This window comes from Ambystoma mexicanum, chromosome 12, assembly GCF_040938575.1.
Source record: "Ambystoma mexicanum isolate Mex_15411 chromosome 12, UKY_AmexF1_1, whole genome shotgun sequence".
In the NCBI taxonomy this organism is placed as follows: Eukaryota; Metazoa; Chordata; class Amphibia; order Caudata; family Ambystomatidae; genus Ambystoma; species Ambystoma mexicanum.
The window spans coordinates 61979486-62002466 of record NC_090936.1 but is presented as its reverse complement, the minus strand read 5'-3'; the positions used below and the strand labels follow the sequence as shown (position 1 = coordinate 62002466).

The following is a 22981-nucleotide window of genomic DNA, read 5'->3' as shown; positions in this document are numbered from 1 at the left end:
TGATGACATCATGGAGGTGTTGCTTTCGGCCAGAAGGCCAGCAACAAAGTCTTTATACCGCTGCCGTTGGAACAAATCTTGCAGCTGGTGTAGAGAAGAGAATATCAACCCCTTTTCATGTGGTACACCAACAGTGTTATCCTTTCTACTCTATTTAGCAAATTCAGACCTTCAAGTTGGCACTATCAAGGGCTATCTCGCAGCGCTATCGATCTTCAAGCGCACTGCAGAGGGGCCATCGTATTTCAAATTACCCTTAGTAATACAATTTCGAGGGGATTGGGTCCTCAGACGTATTCCATATCTATGACATGTAATCACCACAGCTGTGCTGATTACATGTCATAGGTATGGAATATGTCGTCGAACCATCCCATCGAAGGAACGTTACCAGGTAAGAAAGTAACTTGTTCTTCTAAAGGTATTAACTGTCTATCCTCCAAGACCATTCCAAGTTACCTTATGGGACTTAAATTTAGTCTTACATTTCCTGATGGGTACTCCTTTCGAACCACTCCACTCTTGTTCGCTAAGATTTCTCACCATTAAGACTGTCTTATTAGTGGCACTAACATCTGCTAGAAGGGTGAGCGAATTACAAGCTCTATCTTGTAAACCCCCTCATACAATTTTTCATAAAGACAAAGTTGTCCTACATGTGAAGCCTAATTTCCTCCCAAAGGTGGTTTCTGAATTCCAAATCACTCAGAAAATTACCTTACCTTCATTCTATCCTCCTCCCCATCCGGGGAAAGAGGAAGAAAGGCTACATAGGCTGGACCCAAGGCGGGCTTTAAGCTTTTACATCAGCAGACTTGCTAGGATTAGGCAAGCGGACCAACTGTTCGTAGGTTACTCAGGGCACAAATTGGGACTACCGATAACAAAACTGACCATTTCCAGATGGATTATTTTGGCCATTCTGGAATGTTACAAACTAGCAGGGAAAGGGCATCCTCAAAACCTTAGGGCTCATTCAACCAGGGGTATCGCAGGCTCTTCGGCCCTCCAAAGAGGGGTTCCGGTTCGAAACATATGTGCGGCTGCCACATGGTCGTCCGCACATACCTTCACAAGATTTTACAACGTGGATTCCTCCTCTAGTCAAGAGACTAGGTTTGGCAAAGCCGTATTACATTCTGTTCATTCCTGAAGGGAAACATGGCGTTTTTACTCCCACCTCCAATTGCACACCACTGCTATGGGAGTCTATCAAAGATAAGGAATACGTCGGAGGACACAATCCCTTCGAAGAACAAGTTACTTCTTACCTGGTAATGTTCTTTTGATGGGATGTTCCTCCGACGTATTCCTTATCGCCCCTCCCATCCCTCCCTGCAGTCATACTTCCCTTGTGGTTGCAGTTTACGATCCTTCAAGGTCAATAACCAATTCATGCAGGACTTATCTTATGCTACAAAACGGAACTGAGCAACGGACGCTGCGTGTGGCTTTTTATGGGTATGGTGACATTGGCGCCGATATGGTGGCTGTCGAGGGACACCAACTCGACGGACGTCGATGCGCAGAGCCCTCTACTGAGAAAAAAATTTCCGAGGCCAGCAAGCTGAAGACGAATGATCAAAGATCAGGAATACGTCGGAGGAACATCCCATCAAAAGAACGTTACCAGGTAAGAAGTAACTTGTTCTACTACTGCAAAGCCACGCCTAATTGGAAAAAAAATCTGTGTTCCCAGTATGGCATTGGCTCACTTGCATGTGACTCGAGGGTAGTATTTATGCAACTCTGCAGAGGGATAATACAGCTGATGTATATATTTAAAGTGTAGGATATTAGGTTGTGTTAAAGGACAAACCTTTTTGTTTGAGCACAGATGTATCCCCATTGCTCGTCAGTTATAGATGTCTTGAGGACGTTTCCCCCATTTCCTTCGAGATGAGGCAGTTGCCGTGGCAGTTTATTTACTTACTCTTTAATATCAGACATTTTTTCTCTAACCTGCTGCGCTGACTGATGACCGGGCACGTCTCACTGGGTACCAGGCTCCTCCACAACCAGTCGCCCTTGCACTGCCTCTCGGCCTTCTGCGTGCTTAAGGACTACTGCAACCCAACAGTCCCTTGCCTCCTTGCACTTACCCAGAGCAATGGTGCCCTGATTGCATTTCCCCTTTCCCCTCGCACTTTCCCCATCTCTTCCCCCCCCCCTTCCACTTTGCGCTACCACACTTGCACGATCGGAATGCAACAAGGCCTAGTAAGAGTTTTTGTCCTCCCTCCATTGTCTTGTTGCGCCTAGAAACACTTGTGTACAGGCGTGTTATAAATGACTTATCATATCATATACCCTCCGACAGTACAACATCTTAGGCAGAGATGTGGGGACAGCGGGGGTAATAGAAACATGTACTGGAACAAATTGCGCTCTTAGGTTGGATTTTAATTTTTATGCTAAATCTCCCTCACCTGTGAGACCCCCAGCACTTTTTGCTGAAATTGTGGATTCTTTTTCGATGTTCCTAAATGAGTGGGAACCTTTTCCCCCACTCGCCCTTTTTGCACTCTTTTTATGGGTGTCCTTTTTTATGACTCTCCATGCTTTATTTTTAGAATTATACTTTACTATAACTTTTTGGGCATCTGCATTTTCCCATTGCAGCACACATCACTTTCTGTGCAGTGTTGCTGGGCTGCCCCTCGGGCTTCCCTTTTTATTTTCTCTCGTGTTCCTTGTGTCGGCTATGCCCAAGGGTAGAAGGATACTTGTTATCCTTTCTACAATCCCACGAGATCAGCCCACCCCACCATGTGTGACTTGTTGAGGAGATGCATAGTATCCCCTTTCTCACTACTCTGTAACATTTCTATTAGTGACGATCTTAGAATTATGGCTGGTGCCAATGGACGTGTTCTACTGACTTGTGTGTGATTGTTTTACTCGCAGACTGTCTCAGTAATGCACAGAAGGGTCACCAGTCATCTAGAATGGTGACTTCTTTCTTTTTTTGACATTGTTAGTGTGCTTGTCCTGGGAGCGGGAGGTCCTTTTTTGATTTTGGCAGGAACACTTATGTAGCTTGCTGAGGCACCAGATTGGCTGAGAGGACTGAAAACGAGCACAGAGTCTGAACCTCCGCAGCCCTTTGTCTTCTGGCATGGATGTCCTTTAGGACAGCCACCCCCTTAAGTTTTGAAAGTTTTGAGTAGCTGTTGATTGGCTGGCTGGGTTCCTGAATAAATGGCCTGAAATCTGAAAGCTGAAGACAAGTCAACCATTTGAGCGGAATCCGATGAGGACGAAGAAAGACTGCTGTGGCTGATCCCAGTGACCGGATATGCCTGCTGTGTAACCACTGCCTGTTTTGACCCCTTATTCCATGCAACCTGGAAGTATGATGATGACGACTCCACCCCTTGGACTGGTGGGGAACCATTTGGTCTTAAGGAGACCTGCATTTCGAGTCATCCCACGACGAGCTTTGACCTTCCTGGCCTGGAAATTGCAAATACCCTGGGACCTCAAGCCGGAGTACTGTGCATAGTCTTCTGAAGAACCAATCTCGCTGAAACTTTGGACTCCTGCTGGACCTCCAGAATCAAGATTCCACTCGTTGAAGTCCCCTCACTAGAGTGCTAGACCAAGCAAGCGAGGAGAATCTGTTCGGCATCGACCGCTCTTCATCTGGTACCTTGAAAAGGGTGCCAAATTCACAAAGCCACAAGAAGCACCAAAGAATCCTTTATTGGAAGCCTTTTCTGTCGACTGCTGCTGAAGTTCCCATCCAGTGTCCTTCCTTTCGTCACCACGACCAAGAATCCAGAGACTGGGTCCTGTGCTGCTGCATCGTGAAGGCATCAGTCTGCAAGCTCTTCACTGCTAAGGTCGTGTGTGTTAGGAAGATTTATCAGTGTTATGCTTAATCCCTTCTCCTAGTAAGACCCCCAGCACTCTGCTGGACTTCTGGGCCTTTTTCTTGCTATCTTGAATGAGGGGAGCCTTCCCTCCCGCCCCCACAAATCTTTTATTGCTCTGATCATGGTAACACTGTTCTATATATTTTACTTTATTTATATGGAGTCATGCTCTCCTCCATACCTTCTTTAAGGCATCCGTTTTTCACTTTTGCCGCCCACAACACTCTGTGTGCAGTGTTGCTGGGAGCCCCTTGGGTTCTCCTTTTTCTATTCATTAATCTTGCTTGAAAACTACTGTTATCCAGGTTAGAGGGATGCTTTTTATCCTCGTTAGCTTTTCCTTTTGAGAGATCAGCACACACCACCTTAGGAGTGTTGAGGGGTTACCTAGTATTCCCCTTTCTCTCTTCTCCTGTAACTTTTTGGTTACAGTAACAATCATATAGTTGTGACTGGTGGCAGTGGACGTTTTCTACCGACTTGTGCAATTTTCCACCGCAGGCTGTATTCACAGCTATGGTTATGCACAAGAGAGTTGACTATGTTATGATATGATGTGGCATTTATATATTCCAACATGGTGGCTCCTTTTGCTTTCTTCACCATTTCTTGTGTGGTTTTTCATTCTTGGTCCTTCTACCATACTGGGAGCGAGAGGTCTTGTCTTCAGCTGGAACCCTTTCTGTAGCCCGCCCAGGCTCCAGTGTCTGCAATGACAGGAAGCATGGGTGGATCCCAAAACTCTATCCTTGTCTGCTGATGTGCCTGAATGGAACCAGTTCCCACTGAGGGGCTGGCTGTCCTGATTGGACAGCCACCCGCCCCCTTCTGTAAACTGCAGGGAGAGTTTGGTAAAAGGCGAGGTCCCTGAGGCAGAAGGCAGGTCGACCACTGGAACAGAAGATCCGACAAAGACAACCAGAGATGCCTGCTGAAGTGACTGCTGCTGTCCTGACCTCGTTTTCAAATCGACAGGGAATCTCTAAAGGTGACGACATCCTCCTCTAAACTGGTTGGCATAATCCTCAAGACGACCTGCAGTTTGAGCCATCCCACGACGTGCTGGGACCTTGGGCTGCAAACCGCCAATACCCTGCGACCATCCTGCAGTACATCGTCTTCCTGTGAATGAATCTTGCTGAAACTTCAGTGGACTCATGCTGGGCATCCAGAAGCAAGATTTAATGCCCCAATGTTCCCGCACCTGAGTGCAGGACCAAGCATCGATTGGACGAGAACCGTTCTCCACCGGTGTATCTAAAAAGGCAGGCAAACCGCAGATATGCGTTTGCTTGACAAATCCTCTGATGGGAGTCCCCGATCTCTGCTGCTGCTGTGAAATCCCATCCAGGGTCACTCCTTTCGTCCCCATGACCGAGGAACAGAAGATCGGGTCTACAGATGACATTACGTGAAGGCATCCAGCTTCATCACTCCTACTGTGGGACTCAAGGTGCTACTTAACTAGAGTCATTCTGTCGCTCCTGTGTGGATAGAGAGGTCATTTGTGTAGCTGTGAGTTCGCCCATTCATGTTTGCCCAGGCCTAACGCTGAAATGCTTGCATGGAGCCTTCTCTCACATCCCTGAACCCTTTTACCAACTAGAACTGTTCTGCTACGGAAGATTTCCACTTTTACAGCTTGTGCCTGCCCTTTTGACCCCCAGGCTGCCCCTGAAAAGACACAGAACTAAATAGGGAAGGATTTCTAAAGCCTAGGCTCTGTTGCTTAGTAACTTACCTTGTGTTGGTGTGGTTTCTGTCATAAGGATCTGAACCCAAGTTCTTAACTTTGAATTGTGCCCATTTTAAAAAGTATTACTAAGTTATTACTCCCCTTTGAATTACATAGGAATTCAGAAAAGTATTACAAAGTTCCTACTTCCTTTTGAATTGTTTGTACTGTTTTGAAAAGTAACTACAAGCTATGGAAAGGGTTTACCTGCTATCCTCCGGTTGTAACCCGCCGGCTCAGCATGTTAAACGCTTGTTGCTGTGATCTGTTTGATCTGCAGGTCGCAGGTTCAAATCCCTCGAAGGCCAACTCAGCCTTACATTAAAGCGCTGTGTTATTGGGCACCTTTTACCATTGGTATGATTCCAATGCGCTTTGGGTTGAATGCTCTTAGGGACCGTAGTCCAGGTCCGTGGAGAGAGTAGTGTAGTAGATGGTGCTTGGGTGCACTCGGTATGCGTGCAGCCAGGCGGAGTAAGTGGTGTGTAGCTGCATTCTAGGGCTAGGCGTAGTGCAGTGGTTGTGTGAGATCAGTAGAATGTGTGCAGCAAGGCCAACTGGACTTGGGTAGCTGCATTCTAGCAGTGGTGGAGTTTGAGATGGGATTACGTGTGCAGCTAGGCCATTGTTCGTGGGGTATAGCTGCGTTTTAAAGACTGAGGTAATCATGGCGGTGTATAAGTATGTGTGCAGCTAGACTGAATTAATCGAGGGGTATAGCTGCATTGCATTGTTTCAGAGGAGTAGGGTTCTAGTTTTGGAACTCTCCTGTGCTAAGCTCAGTTTATTGGTTTATTGTAATCCTCATTTATGCAAGATCACAGGTTGGCAGGGGTGAACCCACACCCCTGGAAAGGTTTAAGAGAAACAGTCCTGGTTACCTCGCAATTCCAGTTTTTGCAAAATCTTTCTAGAAATTGAGCATCATACTCTATGGCCATCCCTTTATCTTGCTGAGTCTGCAATTGCTTGTTGGTGGCACATTCTCACTGTGCGGTTGCCTCAAGTTCTGTACTAACGGACGCACAAGTGCATCCCAGATATGGTGGCTGATACTCTGTGAAACCGAAGATCCAGCATCTAGCCTGCCCTTATTGTTTGTGCCTCACCAGTTTCACTGCCTTACTTCTAGAGTGTATTGCTCTGAAGGTGGGAATAAAGTTGAGCATAAGTTGATATTGGATCAAATTGTTTCTTTTATTATTTTATTTTACATTTTCGGGTCCCCCGAGTAAACGTTTACAGCGGGTGGTCGGGTATTCCCGTCCTGATTTATAATTCTAATTTGTCAAATGCTACCGTATCTCATCCCCTTGCAAGAGCTGGGTGTGTGCTCATCTGAGATTAGGACGTTGTGGGTAACAGTAAGAAATGGAGGGCGAGCCCAGTGAAGCATCGGAATACAGGTGTTGCTGCATCCAACGTGAAGGGATTTGCAGGGTCCATTCCTAGACCGATCAGATTAAGCAGCAAATGATCCAGAGAACGTCTGTTGGACAATGACAACTAGGTCTGGCCTAAATCCTATTGTATCAATATAGGTGCTAGGAAGGCCTTTGCTCGGTAGTTGAGCTAAATATATTCCCAGATAGGTAGGATTAGCAAGATTGAAGTGCTAGTCCTGGGTGTGTAGTTCTGATCAAAGATTTCCAGATGAGTACGATTAGCAAGGATAGACCTCTCCTGGACTGACAACATAGTGCATATCTGTAGGAGGCAATGATCAAGCTCGGGTCATGGCGTTGGAACATAAGTGCTATTAATGCTTGGGTTACAAGTCTAGCACACTAGATCAGATAATTGGAGATAGATGTCGCTTGGCCTCTGAGCGTAGTGTATACCTGGTGGAGGAAGGCAATGATTATGGTCCGTATGACGAAGGTACATAAGTGGTACTATGATTCAGGTTTAACGTCTTGGGCAGTGGCTCCACCTAGTTGGAGGTAGATATCACCTGGCCTGAGAGCCTATTGAAGGGCCTGTATTGAAGCCATTTCTTGGAAGTGGTGGAAGGAGTGGTCAGAGCGGTCCCTTGTGTTATTAGGGGAAGGACCAGGTTTTGAGTGCCTTCCGGAAAGCCATGCAAGCTTGGCGATGTCTAATGCGGGGCGGCAGTCAGTTCACAAAGCTGGCGCTAGGGTTGAGTTGGTGGACCCTCCGATTCTGGGTGAATTGGAGGCAGGGATCGCTAGTACAAGGACTGTGCTTGACCTTTGGGTGTGGGTTGGGTCAGTGGTAATCTTGAATTGTAGGTATTGGGGGCCCGTTTGTGCACTGCTGAGAGTTTGGCGTTGAGGTTGGCTGTCCTGTAAAGATAAAACTGAATAACTGACTAAGTTATTACACACCTTAGAATTGCAGAAGACCATTCTGCAAAATAACTGTTGGGTTCTTACTTAATGTAGGATGTGTATACTATTCTAGAAAGTATTACAAGGTTATTATTGCTCACCTTTGAATTGCTTACTGCCATTCTAGAAAGTATAACCTGGTTTAATACAAAGTGATATTTACTTACCTTGACTGGCATACTGCCATTCTAAACGTCTTTTACACTGTGGTTGTATTCCATTGGTTTTATATTGTTTGCTTATTGTGATAGTGTTTACCTTTTCTAAAGAATCCTCTTTACCTGTGTTTTTATAAACATGTAAACCATTTTTTTACATGACTAAGTTTCTTTGGACCATACGGATGCTACAAGTTCTTTGCACCATCCTACCGCCTTCTCTCGCTATATGTTTGGCTGCTATGCTACACTACCATTAGCTTGAGTGTTACAGACCTATACTAGAAGTTGGTGCTCTGTATTGCCAAGTAGAGAGTCTTAAAGTCCTTTGGGTGGACTTTACAAAATAAAACCCGCTAACGGCACCCTCTGCTTCTTTTTTTTTTCCTTCTGAATTCTGGTAAGTGTTCCTTCTCCAGCATGGGGTCTGGCATGGATTCACATGCTCATGAATATTCCCCGTCGTCAGGCTGGGAATCCTCGGTAAAGAAAAAACCAGTATCAGTTTCGTTTCTGATCTGTCTTTCGTAGTAATAACCAATCACTGGTCTCTGCGTCATACTGACCACAGCCAATGACTGCCCTCTACCTAAGCACCGCCTCTGGCAGCCATCTTCAGATTTTTACCGCACGTTCATGTGTTGGGATCCTCGTGCTATTGCTCTCGAGCGTTAGTGCTATTTTTTCGCGCTTTTTCACAAAAACTTCGATTCTTTCGGTCAAAAGAGCCTCAAGCTCCACCGATCCTACATCCGATCAACGGGGACCCGTGTCGGATTCATCTGTGCCCCTCAAGGGTGAAGATTTCGTCGAGCTACACTTCGGAGGACTCCAGAAGCTTCTCAGGCCCGGTCTCGGAGATGGCCCAGGAGAAGGGAAGCTCGACGCCCGGAAAGCTGTTCAGGGCCTGCCCTGGATGCCAGCTGCAGAACGTCTTCAAGGAGGACGAACACTCTTTCTGCCTTTACTGCCTTCATGGGGACAAGACGCACGTGGAGAAGGACTGTGCGTTTTGCGGCAACATGTCGGAACGGACCATGAAGGACCGCCATCAACGTCTCGCCAGCTGGCTGGAGGGTAAGAGCCCGTCTGGCGAGAAGAAGAAGAAATCTGAGCGGTCTTCTAAGACCTTTGAGGGCGCCCCGGCGACGGGGGCCCAACATAAGGCCAAGCACCGCGAGTCCGCTGGCACCGGGAGCGCCGAACGGTCGGGCTCTACGGGCGCCAGGCAGGGCGCACCCTCCCCGGCACCATCAACCACGAGCCAACGCTCTGGGTCGGGTAAGAGGAAGGCCGAGCACCCGGCGAAGCTCCTGGAGAGACCCCGGTCGAGCTCTAAGGCAGAGGAGGAGCGTGGCAGTGCCCCCTCCCTCAAGGATAAGGCGGTGAGCGCACCTAAGGTGGTGAAGGCCTTGATCCATTCGACCAAGCCCTCTATCGAAACGGTCGCGGCGGCCCTGGCCCAGCCTGTGGAGGCTGCACCAGTGGTGGCGGCCTCGGGGCCCAGAATCTCCCTGCCTCCTCGGAGGGAGTCTTCTTTCGTGCCCATCGATAGGACCCCCGTGAAACCCTCCGTGGGGAAGAAGGGGGGGCAGGGCGTCGTCGTAGATTCGGCCTCAACCTCAGAAGAGGAACTGATCGAGGTCTTAAGCCACGGCCTAGGCGTGGAACAAGACCAGCCCGTCGGAATGGGCCCCGACGCAGGTGACGACGACGACATCGTCGAGGATACCGACGGGGCCCCTGCTCGCCCGTCGGATTCCCCTCTGCCAGCGCCGCAAGACAACTCAGCGGCCATTTTGTTGGCTATACAGTCCTTATGCTCCGAGATAAGGACGAGACTACCGTTACCGACGGAGGAACCTCTCCCGTCGGGGGATCCAGAACCGGGACCTTCTGGTGTTCCCCCTACCAAGAAAAGAAGGATCCATCCACCGCCTCCTTTTCAACCATCGCGCCCCGTCCAGCCCTCCTCCCCGTCCACCCGAGGGGATGATACGGGGACTGACACGGCAGCGACGGGTACGGACGACGAGGCATACGACGAGGATTTTCCGTCGTCGCCTCCCCCCAGGGCTTCTCCGCCCGACGAGATTGGATCGTTCCACTCAATGATCGCCAGGGCATCCGAGCTTTTCCAACTCTGCCCTGAGGAGAAGAAAAAGGAAGGCTTCCTTTACCAACGGCGCGAGACCAAGAGGAAGACGGTCCTCGCAGTGCCTCTGTTGGACGACATTTGGGATGAGGGCCTTTCCCTCCTCAAGAACCCTTCCACGACGCCAGCGAAAAGAGACCGGTACGAGAAAAAGTACCGGGTCCCGGACTCGGCCCCCCTATGCCTCCGGGCGCAGCCTACCCCGGACTCCGTCGTCTCCGCGGCAGCCAGGAAGAAAGCGGGGGGGGGTGCGGCCTCCACGTCGACTTCCCCGCCGGACGGCGAGGGAAAGAAATTGGATGCCATGGGACGCAGAGTCATCTCGTCGGCGGCGACGACGATTAAAGCGGCCAACGCCTTGGCTATCGTGGCCCGCTACGACAGGGAACTCTGGTACAAGATAGCTCCCCTGCTGGATTTTCTGCCGGACGACAAGAGGGCGGAGGCCCTTGAGATCCTGCAGGAAGGTGAGGTGGCCTCGGACCACGCCATCACCGTGGCGACGGACATCGCCGACACTGGGTTCCGCCAGATGGGCAACGGCGTTTGCCTTCGACGTCGCGGATGGCTCAAGGCTACGGACTTTCGGCAGGACGTCAAGAACAGGGTCCTGGACATGCCCTTCGACGGGAACAACCTGTTTGGGAAGACAGTGGACGATTCCCTTCAGGCCATCAAGGCGGATACTGAGACGGCCCGGGCCCTTGGAGTGCTGCAGCAACGGCGGACGCCCTTTCGGAGCGGCGGAGGCAAGGGCGCCTCCAAAGGTTCCGGCGGCGGTTTCGCTTCCTACCGTCAAGCGGCCCGCTCGTCGTCGCAAGAGGCCTACAGAGGACGAGGCAAGTCTGGCGGCCCCCGCCGTCGTCGCCAAGGAGGCCAAGGCGGCAAGGCCGCGTCCAAGCAGGATTGAACCGGCCGTGGGGTCGGGCCCCCACCGAAGCACCCCGGTGGGAGGCCGGCTGGCGGGCTTCGTCAGCGTGTGGGAGTCCATCTCCACCGACCGTTGGGTGCTGGACGCCCTGGCCCGGGGCCACGCGCTCGAGTTTCAAAGAAGGTGCCCGCGCGTCCCCCCCGTGGCCAGGAAAGAACTTCACGTCCCTCAACTTCTCCTGGAGGTAAAGGCGATGCTCAGAAAGGGCGCCATCGAACTCGTCCCAAAGAGGCTTCGGGGCTCCGGAGTCTACTCGCGTTACTTCCTCGTGAAGAAGAAGACGGGAGGATGGCGCCCCATCCTGGACCTGCGACGCCTGAACAAGTTCATCAAGGCGCAGAAGTTCCGGATGGTCACCCTCCAGCACGTCCTGGGTCAGCTGGAGGAAGGAGACTTCCTATCGTCGTTGGATTTGGAGGATGCCTACTTCCACATTCCCATCCTAAAGGGGCACCGAAAATTCCTCAGATTCGTGGTCCAAGGGCGTCATTACCAGTTCAAAGCCCTTCCCTTCGGACTGCGGTCGGCACCCAGGGTTTTCACCAAGTGCCTCGCACCGGTGGCGGCGCAGCTGCGCCGCGAGGGGATTCACGTCTACCCCTACCTGGACGACTGGCTCATCCGCGCCAAGACGAGGGAGCTCGCCGTGGTCCACACGGCAAGGACCGTCCAACTCCTCACGGACCTGGGATTCTCCGTGAACTACGCCAAATCCCACCTGGTGCCCGCGCAAGTCGCACTGTTTCTGGGAGCGAGGCTCGACACAGTGTCCCTTCTGGCCTCCCCGTCGGAGGAGAGGACCAGGACCATCTTGGGCAAGGTGCAACGGATGTTGGTGGCCGACGCGGCCAAGGTGAGGTCCATCAAGTCCCTCCTCGGGATGATGTCTTCCTGCATCTACCTCATTCCCATGTGCAGGCTCCGGATGCGCCCGTTGCAAGAGTTCCTGGATGCGCGCTGGATCCAGACGACGGGCAGCTTCGAGGAAAGGATCAAGCTCGACGAGAGTTTCCGACGAGCGATACGGTGGTGGGGCACCCGCGCGCATCTGACGGCGGGCATGGACTTCCAGACCCCAGCCCACCAGGTGACTGTGACCACGGATGCCTCCCTAGAAGGGTGGGGAGCGCACACCGAAAATCTGCACGCAAGGGGACTCTGGCTCCCGACGGAGAAGTCCTTGCATATCAACGTCCTGGAGCTCCGTGCAGTGTTTTGGGCCCTCAGGTCCTTCCTTCCGTCCCTCAAGGGCAAGGTGGTGAGGATCTTCACCGACAACACCACCACCATGTTTTACATCAGGAAACAGGGCGGAACCAGGTCCCCAGCGCTGTCCAAGGAGGCGCAGGACCTGTGGCATTGGGCCGTCGCCCAAGGGATTCTTCTGGTGCCGTTTCATCTGGCAGGGATAAAAAACACCATCGCCGACTCACTCAGCAGGGAGCTGCGCTCGTGCCACGAGTGGGAACTACGGCAGGATCTGGTGGATCGCCTCTTCCGACGGTGGGGCACACCCCAGATCGACCTGTTCGCGACGGCGACGAACACCAAGTGCCGGAGGTTCGCCAGCAGGTTTCCCCAGACGAGGAGCATGGGCGATGCTTTCTCGTTCCCCTGGGAGGGCCTGTTCCTCTACGCGTTCCCTCCCTTGCCTCTGCTAATCCGGCTCGTCAACCAGCTCAAGAGGTCACGGTGCAGGATGATCCTCGTCGCACCTGCGTGGCCGAGGCAGATATGGTTCCCGGACCTTCTGGACTTGTCGGCGTCCCCGCCAATCAAGCTGCCGGCGGACGCGGATCTACTCTCCAGGGAAGGAGGCGCCATCCTCCACCACGACCCGAAGTCGCTGAACTTGCAGGGCTGGCTCCTGCAGCGCTAGAGTTTGGAGGATACGACATACCGGCCGACTGCAGAGAGGTTCTTGCAAAGGCCAGGGCGTCCTCGACTCTTAAATGCTACGGACACAAATGGAAGAGGTTCTCTGTCTGGTGCCACGCACAGAAGATTAACCCTCTACGGATTACGGCTCCCCAAGTGCTGCCGTACCTGCTGACGCTGGCCAAAGCTGGTCTGGCACACGCGTCCATCAAGATTCATCTTGCTGCGATCTCCCGATACACCAGAACCACGGGCCGGACGTCCTTGTGGTCTCATCGTCTGGTGAAAGAGTTCATGAAGGGACTGTTCAGATCGTTCCCGCCGGTGAAGGCTCCGGCCCCGGCGTGGGAGCTCAACGTGGTACTGACCAAACTCATGGGACCTCCGTTCGAGCCTCTGCACTCGGCCCCGTTGAAGTTTCTATCGTGGAAAACAGCTTTTCTCGTGGCCATCACCTCCGCACGACGAGTGGGAGAGATCCAGGCCCTTTCCTGCAAGGCACCGTACTTGACTTTCCACGACACGAGGGTAGTGCTCAGGACGCACCCCTCCTTCATGCCCAAGGTACCGTCGGACTTTCATCTCAACGAACCCTTGGTGTTACCTGTGTTCTTCCCGTCGCCTTCGTCGCCGGCTGAGAGGACTTTGCACTCGCTGGATGTAGCTAGAGCGCTGAAGTTCTACGTGGACCGCACGAAAGGTTTTCGGAAGACGTCACAACTCTTTGTGAACTTTGGACCTGTCAATCAGGGGAAGGCTCTCTCGAAGGCTTCCATCTCCAGATGGCTCTCCGGCTGTATCATGTACTGTCACTGGTTGGCAAACCGACCGCTGCCTGGCCGTCCGAGAGCCCATTCCACCAGAGCGATCGCAGCTACCACGGCGTTCCTATCTGGTGTGCCCCTGCTGGACATATGCAGGGCTGCTACGTGGAGGTCGACGCACACCTTCACGAAATTCTACTGCGTCGACCGGGATTCCAGGGAGGAGTCCAGGGTCGGCCAAGCAGTGCTGCGCAACCTGTTCGCCTGAGGTGAGCCTGGTGAGGAGGTAAGATGCTTAATGTTGAGTTGATGTGATGCTTAATGTTGAGCCTTTGCCACCTCCCGTGGTTGTGCATGTGTGTACTGCTATGTATTCTTTATTCATGAGCATGTGAATCCATGCCAGACCCCATGCTGGAGAAGGAACAAGTTACTTACCTGTAACTGTTGTTCTCCAGCATGGGTCTGGCATGGATTCACATGCGAACCCTCCCGCCTACCCCTCTGCGGCTCTTCACTTGGTCATACTGCCACTTCACGTGCTTCCAAATCTGAAGATGGCTGCCAGAGGCGGTGCTTAGGTAGAGGGCAGTCATTGGCTGTGGTCAGTATGACGCAGAGACCAGTGATTGGTTATTACTACGAAAGACAGATCAGAAACGAAACTGATACTGGTTTTTTCTTTACCGAGGATTCCCAGCCTGACGACGGGGAATATTCATGAGCATGTGAATCCATGCCAGACCCATGCTGGAGAACAACAGTTACAGGTAAGTAACTTGTTCCATTCCTACCCTGTTGGGACACCCTGCAAGCCTTAAGGAAAGATGGCTATGGGCTATTGTTTCCACCTTCACTGCAAGGGCTGTGTGCATCTGGGGCAGCGAGAACAGGGTGATGGGCAGCAAACCGTTTGCTTGGAGTGTCGCTTCTACTGTTAAATAAAGCCTGCCATTTGAGCAACCTGATGGGCTCTTCCCTAGTTGCAAATGTAACATTAAAAGTCTATTGTTCTCCTCGTGCAGTGTTTACAATGACTGTGCTTTAATTGGATGCAATCGGCTCTCCTGATTTCATAAAAATCAAATAAATGGTCTAGTTCTTAAACTGGTTTTCCATGGTTCATGTCTTTACAATGGAAATTGAGATTTCCAGTAAGATGCGGTTTTGAAGCATTTAATTCTTACTTGTGATGAGTTTGCAAGTGTTGGTGTTTTTTTTTGTTGAAAAAAATGTGTTGGTCTAGTATTCAGTTTTAATTCACATACCTTCATACATCTGTGTAGGAAACCGCGACCTGTTGCCCAATTGGTTGCACAACAGGTGACCCAGCAATTTGTGCCACCCACACAAGTAAAAAAAGAGAAGAAAGAAAAAGAGAAGGAAAAGGATAAAGTAGAAAAAGTGGACAAAGAGAAGGTGGAAAAAGAAAAAGTCGAAAAGGAGAAGAGTGAACAGGACATACCTATAAACACAAACAGCCATAACAAATCCAGGTAACCTGCAAGATCACTTTGACTTTATACCATGTAGTCTGGTTTTAACCTGTATTTGTAGACAAAAATGCAAATTATTCTTGGACAGATCTGTTGTAGATATGCTGATCACCTAGTTCAGAATACACTGGCTCTTCACAAGACCACAAGAGACATACTAGCCAATGAAATCCCTACTATGTAATAGCCACTTTGTACCGGGACGAAGAGACCCATTGGAACCATACAGGCAAACAAGCACAGCCATGCAAATCACAAGGGCCAAACCACTTGGACTCTTTTTGACAGAATATCCTTCATGAACTTGGACCCAAAAACTGACACCAGCCACACAACTAAGAATGAAATGGAGATGAGGCTTTAGGGTTACCCTCACCCATACTAGTAATTGTGCTTTGCACAGTCTTTAAAGAATTCCTGAAGTTGGATAGTATGTTTAGTCTCCCACTTTTCATAACCAACGCTTGCCTTAGTCTTCTAGCACCCATAGATTACATACATGGGCAACCACTCACATGGCATTTGTATGCCTGCTGCCTCCGTGAAGGTGGCCTTGCAGGAGCTGCTCAGAGTAAAGCCATTTAACCCTAACAACCATTTACTGTGCAATGTTTAGTCAGAATTTGGGATGTACAATTTGGCGTTTGTGCATTTCAGCCATTACAATTAATGTAAGGGTGGGTTGCGCCCTGCTAGTCGCCCATCTGGAAATGTAGTATTTAGGGCCGCAGCAGAGGTATACTATGGGCTAAAAAGGGGGGGGTTGTGTTTAAGGAGATAGTTATGTGGGAAGCTACAGTTTGTTTTTGTCATAAAAAGTAGCTTATTCTTATGGCTGAGATGATGTGCAAAAGTGTTTGTGTTCTATTTGAGTGCATGGTGTGTGGGGTGAGACCGTGCTGACCGCTAAGTTGCGAAGGCGTGCGATAGGAGAAATGGGTTGGCTGTACAAACGTTGTCTACTTCCTGTGTTTTATCTATGTCCAAGAAGCAGTGCTATGTTTCATAGCGATCTAAGTGCTAGATAAATGCATAATACTCACCCTTTGAGAGGTTCTTGGAGTGTGAGATGGCCATCCCTAGTTCAGGCTAGTGTGAAGATAAGGTCCTCATTTCATGATTACATGAGCATCATGGCCCACCCTCAGTGCCACCCACGAGTGAGGGTCCAAGGTGCCTGATTGTCCTCCTATGGGATGATCACCGTGATTTTTCCTAAGGTGCATTTTAAGTGCTATGCATTGCCCACCCTCCAAGCCCATATGAGTGCAATACCTGGCCCAGTGTAGAGATTTGTTGAAGGTGCATGTTGGTGGAGTAATGTCCCACAAGGAAGGGTGGGTGGCAGAGCATAACAGTTGAAAGGCATAAAGACTAGTAGCTGACAGAAGGGCAGGTGGGGGGAGTGTGTGGCATGGGTTGCAGGAGGAGAGGGAACTGCAGCATTAAACTTGTGTGCGAGAGGCGGTTGGATCAGGAAGTCGGAGGTGCAGAACAGCCAGGTTTTGATGGCTTTCCTGTAGGCCAGGTGATCCTATGAGGCACAGGGGGAAGGAGTTCCAGAAAATGGGTGCGAGGACAGACAAACCGGCACCTCGTAATCTGGAGAATTTGAAAGGAGGGGCTACGAGGTGGTGTATGGCACCTGATCTGGCGGTGTTGGTGGGGTGGTTGCGAGTGAGCTTGTTTTGGAGGAACTCCATGCCTTTCTTATGAATTGTGTGCTATGCACATGACTTTGAAGGAGGCCCTTCGGCTGATGGGCAGCCAGTCAATTGTCCGGGTGTGGGGGAGAGGTTCTCTGGGGGAGATTGCACAGAGGATCCTTGCTGCAGAGTCTTGAATCTGTTGAAGCTTTCTCAGTTGGTATGTAGGTGCGCCTAGGTTGGCAGTTAGAGTAGTCTGTGTATGAGAGGATGATGGCCATGATTGTGGAAACTAGATGGGTGTAAGCGAGAAGGAAAGATCCACTTGACTAGGGAGGCAGGTGTGGAAGGGGCATGATCTGGAGACTGCCATGATGTGTCCAGTCTGAGCTAAAAGTACATCCTAGGTTTTTGACTGATAGGGATGCAGTGGGTATGGGTCCTAATGAATGCAGCCATGGGATAGGTTTGGGAAGGAAAGCTGTTTTGATGCAGATTAGGATTTCGTTTTTTCTGGGGCTGAGGAGCAGGTGATTGTTTGACGTGCAGAGGTCAATGTCTAAGGCGGGATGCAAGGTCTGGCAGGGGGTAGGAAGGGGAGTTGGGAATCTTGAGGATGATATGGGTGTTGTCAGCATAGTTGTAACAGGTGAGATTGTTGGAACTGATAGGCTTGAGGAGGAGCGAAAGGTAGAGGTTGAAGAGGAGGGGGTGGGGGACTGGGCAGGGGGCAGAGAAGAGCAGTTATTTGGGAGAGTAAAGAAGAGATCCATCTGTGGGCGGAGTCCCTTATGCATAGGTCAAAGTTTTTTTTCGTGAAGATGGAGTGGTTTATCATGTCAAAGGCTGCTGAGGACAAGGATGAGAGCAGCAGAGCCCTCGGTCTGCTGTGCTTTTCAGGTCATCCCAGATGGAGACCACGGGGATTCAGTTCCACAGAGGGGTCTGAAGCCAGAATGCGCAGGGTCAAGAAGCCATGGACCTCAGTGAAGAGGCAGAGCTTGGAATATGCCGTGCAATCTAGTAATTTGGCTAGGAAGTGGTTGTTCAATGTGGGCCAGTAGTTGGAGTGGAGGACGAGGTCAAGGGGGCTTTTTTAGGAGTAGTTTGATGCGAGAGGTTTTGTATGGTGATCGGAAGATACCTGCTGTTGGTGAGTTGCGGATTATAGAGCTCTGGCGTGTATGTTTTTGAGGAGAGCCGGGGGCAAGGATCCTGCAGGGAACCAGAGGGTCTGCTATTGAGAGAAGCTTTGAGAACTCAGGATTGTAGAGAAGGAGCTGAAAAGGGTGCGAGTTGGGGGCAGCGAATGGGGGGCTGTAGGTATATGGGCGGAAGGGCTTGCTAGTTCAGCGTGGATGGCAAGGTTCCCTTCAATGGCTACGTTTAAGTAATGGTTAGAAAGGGTGTCGCAGAGTGCCTGGGAGATGGGCAGGGTAGAGTGGAAGATCGGGGGTGGTCTTAAACTGTAGAAGGTCTTTGCATGTGTTATTTGCATTGGCAATGCGGGAGGTGAAGAAGGCATGTTGGATTTCCTAATTTTGCATCTGTAGGCGCTTTTCTGTCTAGCCAGAGTGGCTTTGTTTCAGGCGGTGTTTGAGGGTTTTGAAGAATTTATGGCGGGGGTTGAATCACCTGGGGAAAGGACCTGTCTGGTGCAAGGGGGGGTTTTGAGAATGTTAAGGGGGGTGGAGCGTCTGAGAGCCATTGATCAAAAAGGTCTCTGGGAGGGGGTTTCCTCCCTGGTTGGAAGATTTGGAAGGGAGGAGAGTAAAGCGCAGGAAAGATCAGTACAGATGGTTATCTTGTTCCAAAGGGGGTGCGTGAGATGAGGGGGTGCATGAGATCGGGTTGGACGAGCTGAACCTACAATGTGCGTGGGGCCTGATATGAGTTGGACCAGATTGAGGGCTTCATGTTGTCAAATGGGGCTGGAGGGGGTGTCAAAACCAGACATTCAGATCACCAAGAACAGTGAGAGAGCAGTATGGCCAATACAGAGTCACTTGTAGTCTGCATGGTTCCGTTATAACCTGGGGGTCTGTAGAGGAGGAGGAAGCTGAGGGAGAGGATTGGAATTTAACTAGCAGGGATTTGCAGTCATCCTTGCAGGGTTCTCGACCTGTAACTGTGTGAGGTGGGGTTTTTGGAGGATGGCTATACAACCTGCTCTCCTGGCTCTATTGTAGAGCCAAGGGGTAGCTTGGGGGGCGGGGTGGGGGCCTTTTGTGCAGATAGGAGGAAGTCAACAGAATTCCAGGTTTCAGTGATGAAAAGGATGTCTGGGTTTTCGTCGGAGATGAGGTCAGACATGTGCTTTTTTTTGGCGACTGATTAGGCGTTGATGAGGGTGCAAGAGAGGGGTTGTGGGGGCATTGTGCTGAACAGAGTGGGTAGGGGGTTAAGGAGGCAGATGCTGTGTGGGGGGGCGGGCATGTGTGGCATAAGCAGGGGTGGGGAGAAAGGGGAGAGGATGGACTGGTTTTGGGCATGGGAGGTAGGGAGGGGGGGTCTGTGTTTCGAATAATGGGGGGCAAGGGGGTCGCAGTGGGGGAGTAGAGCGGCTGGTGGTGGTTGAGTAGAAAGTCTTCTGCTAGTGATGGGTATTGGTTAGCCAGGCAAACGTGTAAACTGACTAGCATTTGCTGATCAGCAGAACGTAATTTCACATGTTCAAATATTTTATAGAATCGGAAAGTGGGCTCGGGGAACGGAAATGAGAATTAATAGTTCACATAGTTACTGCTGCGCATAGAGATGCTCTTTTCTCCTCTGCAGCAACGTTTGAGCCTCCTCTCCGGGTCGCTCTTTTTGGTGCTCGTTCCTGTGTCGGCTCATCTCCTCGAATAGAGAAGACTGGCAAGTGTATGGGAAGAGGATTGGGCTTCGAGTTCTGAGGTGTGCAACACAACATATCCGCACTAGAAAACTGTATGAGATGGGCAGTGTTTCCTGGTTCCCCACCCAACACAAGGACCGGACCAATTCTCAGAGGCAAATGGGCCTCCCTCCTCCTTCCCTGACGAGGCTAGTACGCCAGCATCACACTGGCCTCCTGCATTTCATTTGTTCTAGCACTGCTTCCAGAATCTCCAACAGATGCTCCTCCAAAAAACTGCTAGTGCTATGCCAGCACTACATTAGCATTCCTTCCCGAGCGCCATAGAGATGAGAAGTTTTTTAGTTTTGTTGATGCCCTTTACCTGGTTCCATGTAGAGAACATGGTTTAGCATGAAAGTTGTTTCTGGTGACTGATCTGGCGTTGATGAGGATGCAGGAGAGGACATAAAACAGAACACCAGGCCATTGGAGAACAGCTAAATCTACTGTGACAGCGAACCCCCAAAATCCAAATCCCCCCAGATCAAATCTATCTTTTAAAAAGGTATCCGAGATGGAGGTCCTAGAGGTTATTCACAACCTCAAACCCTCCTCTTGTAAATGGGACCTCTTCCCTGCAAGCTCTTCAAGGATTTTGCAAGTGCATTGGCTCCATGGGTTACCCGTTTTGTGAACCAGTTTTTTGATAAATCATATGTGCTTGGGAACATAAAAGAAGGCTGGAACACCCCGCTCATAAAAAAGATAACCTAGACTCATCCGTCCCAGGAAACTTTAGGCCTATTACAAGCATGCCATTCCTATTAAAAATAATCAACAGGATTGCATGTATGCAATATCCGAAATTTGTAGACAATAACCATATTCTTGCAGCAGAACATTCAGGCTTTCATGCCAATCATGGCAATGAGACAGCCTTCTAGATCTGCAGGCGAATATTGCAACCATTATTGAAATGGGCAACACAGCTTTACTCCTGTTGCTAGATCTTTCTTCTGCGTTTGATCTGATCGATCATGATCTTCTAGCAGAAAGGCTTTTACAGTTGGTAGATGCTCTCCCTCAGCACCTAACTGGTTTAAATCCTTTCTGGGACCCAGAATGGCAGCCGTGGCAAAGGGAGATTTCACCTCCATTTTAAACCTTGCTGCTTTGTGGTGTCCCTCAGGGGTCATGTTTGTCTCTCCGGCTTTTTAATATTTTTTCCAAGTTATTATGTCACAAACTACACCGACACCCAACTGGTCTGAGCTATTGGGAAACTACTAAAAAGATGCCCAAAGTGTTCGGGAGGTGTTTCACGCTATACAAAAATGGATGGCGACACACATTAGCCTTAAACAAAGCAAAAACTGAACTACTGCTAGTTGGTACCTCTCAAAAGCTAAAATAATTAAATGATCAATACTGAAGTTTTAAAATCAACAACCGTATCTTGGTTTCGGAGCATGTTAAGACGTTAGGAATTTTTATGGACTCCCATCTCTCTTTTAAGAGGCAGGCATCATATTTAAAATCCATGTGTGCTTTTTACACCAATCTACTGTGGCAAATTAGACCATATTTGACTGAGCAAAATTTGGCTTTGATTGCTGGAGCCATAATAAACTCTAAATTAGACTACTGCAATAGTCATTTAATGGGTACCTCGAAGGCTAATATCGTAAAAATGCAAACTATTGAAAATGGAGCAGTCCGGGCAGCTTTTTGGCTAAGCCGACGATCCAAGATTTCATTTGAAGGAGGAAGTTACACTGGCTCCCGGTTGAACAATTCAAAGGTGCAGTCATGGTCTTTAAATGCTTAGCAGGTACTGCACCTAAATTGGTGGCACTAACTTTAATTTATGGGCGCCTATGGTCTGGAACTCCTTTCCCCATCCCGTTAATCTCTTGTCATGTTTAGGAAATAATTTAAGACCTGGCTGTTTGATGAAGGAACAGTTTAACCAACTTTCACCCCTCTTCATCTCTTGGAGTACCAGAACCCGGTTGCACCAATGTTTTATGTACTACGTTTGTCTTTGGTAAGCGCTCTGAGGCCTATTGGCTATACATGGATAGATGGATAACTGGGGAGGGGTGGGCTGCACTTGGTTGTACTGTAGCACTCCACCAACATTATTAGAAAAGATTTTGCTTTTTGTAACTTTCTTCCAGTAACTTCAATTGGAACCCCAGCATATCTGCCATGGATTTGTACTATGACTTTTGGGCTGAGTGCGGTCTTTATAGCCTCTCGTCACCTGCTAATCTGGTATTGTTTTGGGTGCACTCGGTAGGCCTCCAGGCTCAAAGTGCAGGGAGGGGAGTGCATCTTCTGTTCCCTTTACAACTTTGTTATATGGCATCCCATGCCACCTTCAGTGGTGTGCTGCAGGGACACACATCCCTTTTCTTCTTCCACCCCCCCCCCCCCCCCCCCCCCCAAGTGTGGCTACTTTAGTGATGTGCACAGAAAAAAACTGGTGTAAAAGAATTGATTCTTTTTTTCACTCTAACAATCTGATATGACCTGCCTCATTTGAGAATCATATCCTCAAAATGGCTGTTCCTCATCTTTCAAGTCCAGTTCTTTCTGCCATTCTTTTTTTTATTTTTTTTTAGCAGACTTACTGCCCTCTCAGGTCAGAAACAACTATATAGATTATCATGCACTTATGAAGGGTTCCTAGGTAGACCAAACACTGGCCGGAAGTGGTTGGAATTCAGGATTGGGACTGTCTGGTCCCTACCCACAATCCAGCCAGTGTTGTCATGTTACTGGGCACATGTGGGGTTGCTGGCTGTACGCTATTGGACAGACGCAGCCAATTTAAATGCTGCAGGTCCTTTGCATTGTGGAGCTGGGATCCCATTCTTGCCTGAATTTGCCTTCTCTAAGGAGGGGTTCCAAGTCATTGCTTGACAAGTAGCCTGTGTAGATTGATGCAAGAGGAATACTTCCCTTACCAGTTTTGGCTCAGCCAACCACTATGAAGTGAAGACCTTTTTTTTCAGCTCGATAGGGGATTCCTGCAAGTGTTGACTTGCTCCCTTAAATTGGTGGCACCAACCAATCTGAAGTCCTGCTTGCTGGTCTAGATGTCCTTGACCCCTGTGCTGCATTCTGCCTAAATATTTCTGGGGCTGGATTGGCTTGAGCTGG

The 22981-nt window shown here is 49.8% G+C and overlaps 1 protein-coding gene across 6 annotated transcripts in view; it reads left to right on the top strand.

Moving 5' to 3' along the window:
- The window catches only part of YAF2 (YY1 associated factor 2), a 150380-nt gene that overhangs the window by 113485 nt on the left and 13914 nt on the right, over positions 1-22981 (top strand). For all 6 annotated transcript variants that reach the window (XM_069627994.1, XM_069627992.1, XM_069627995.1 and 3 more), the window contains one exon: positions 15137-15346. In XM_069627994.1, the coding sequence (XP_069484095.1) occupies positions 15137-15346 (210 nt within the window). The remainder of the gene's footprint in view (positions 1-15136; positions 15347-22981) is intronic.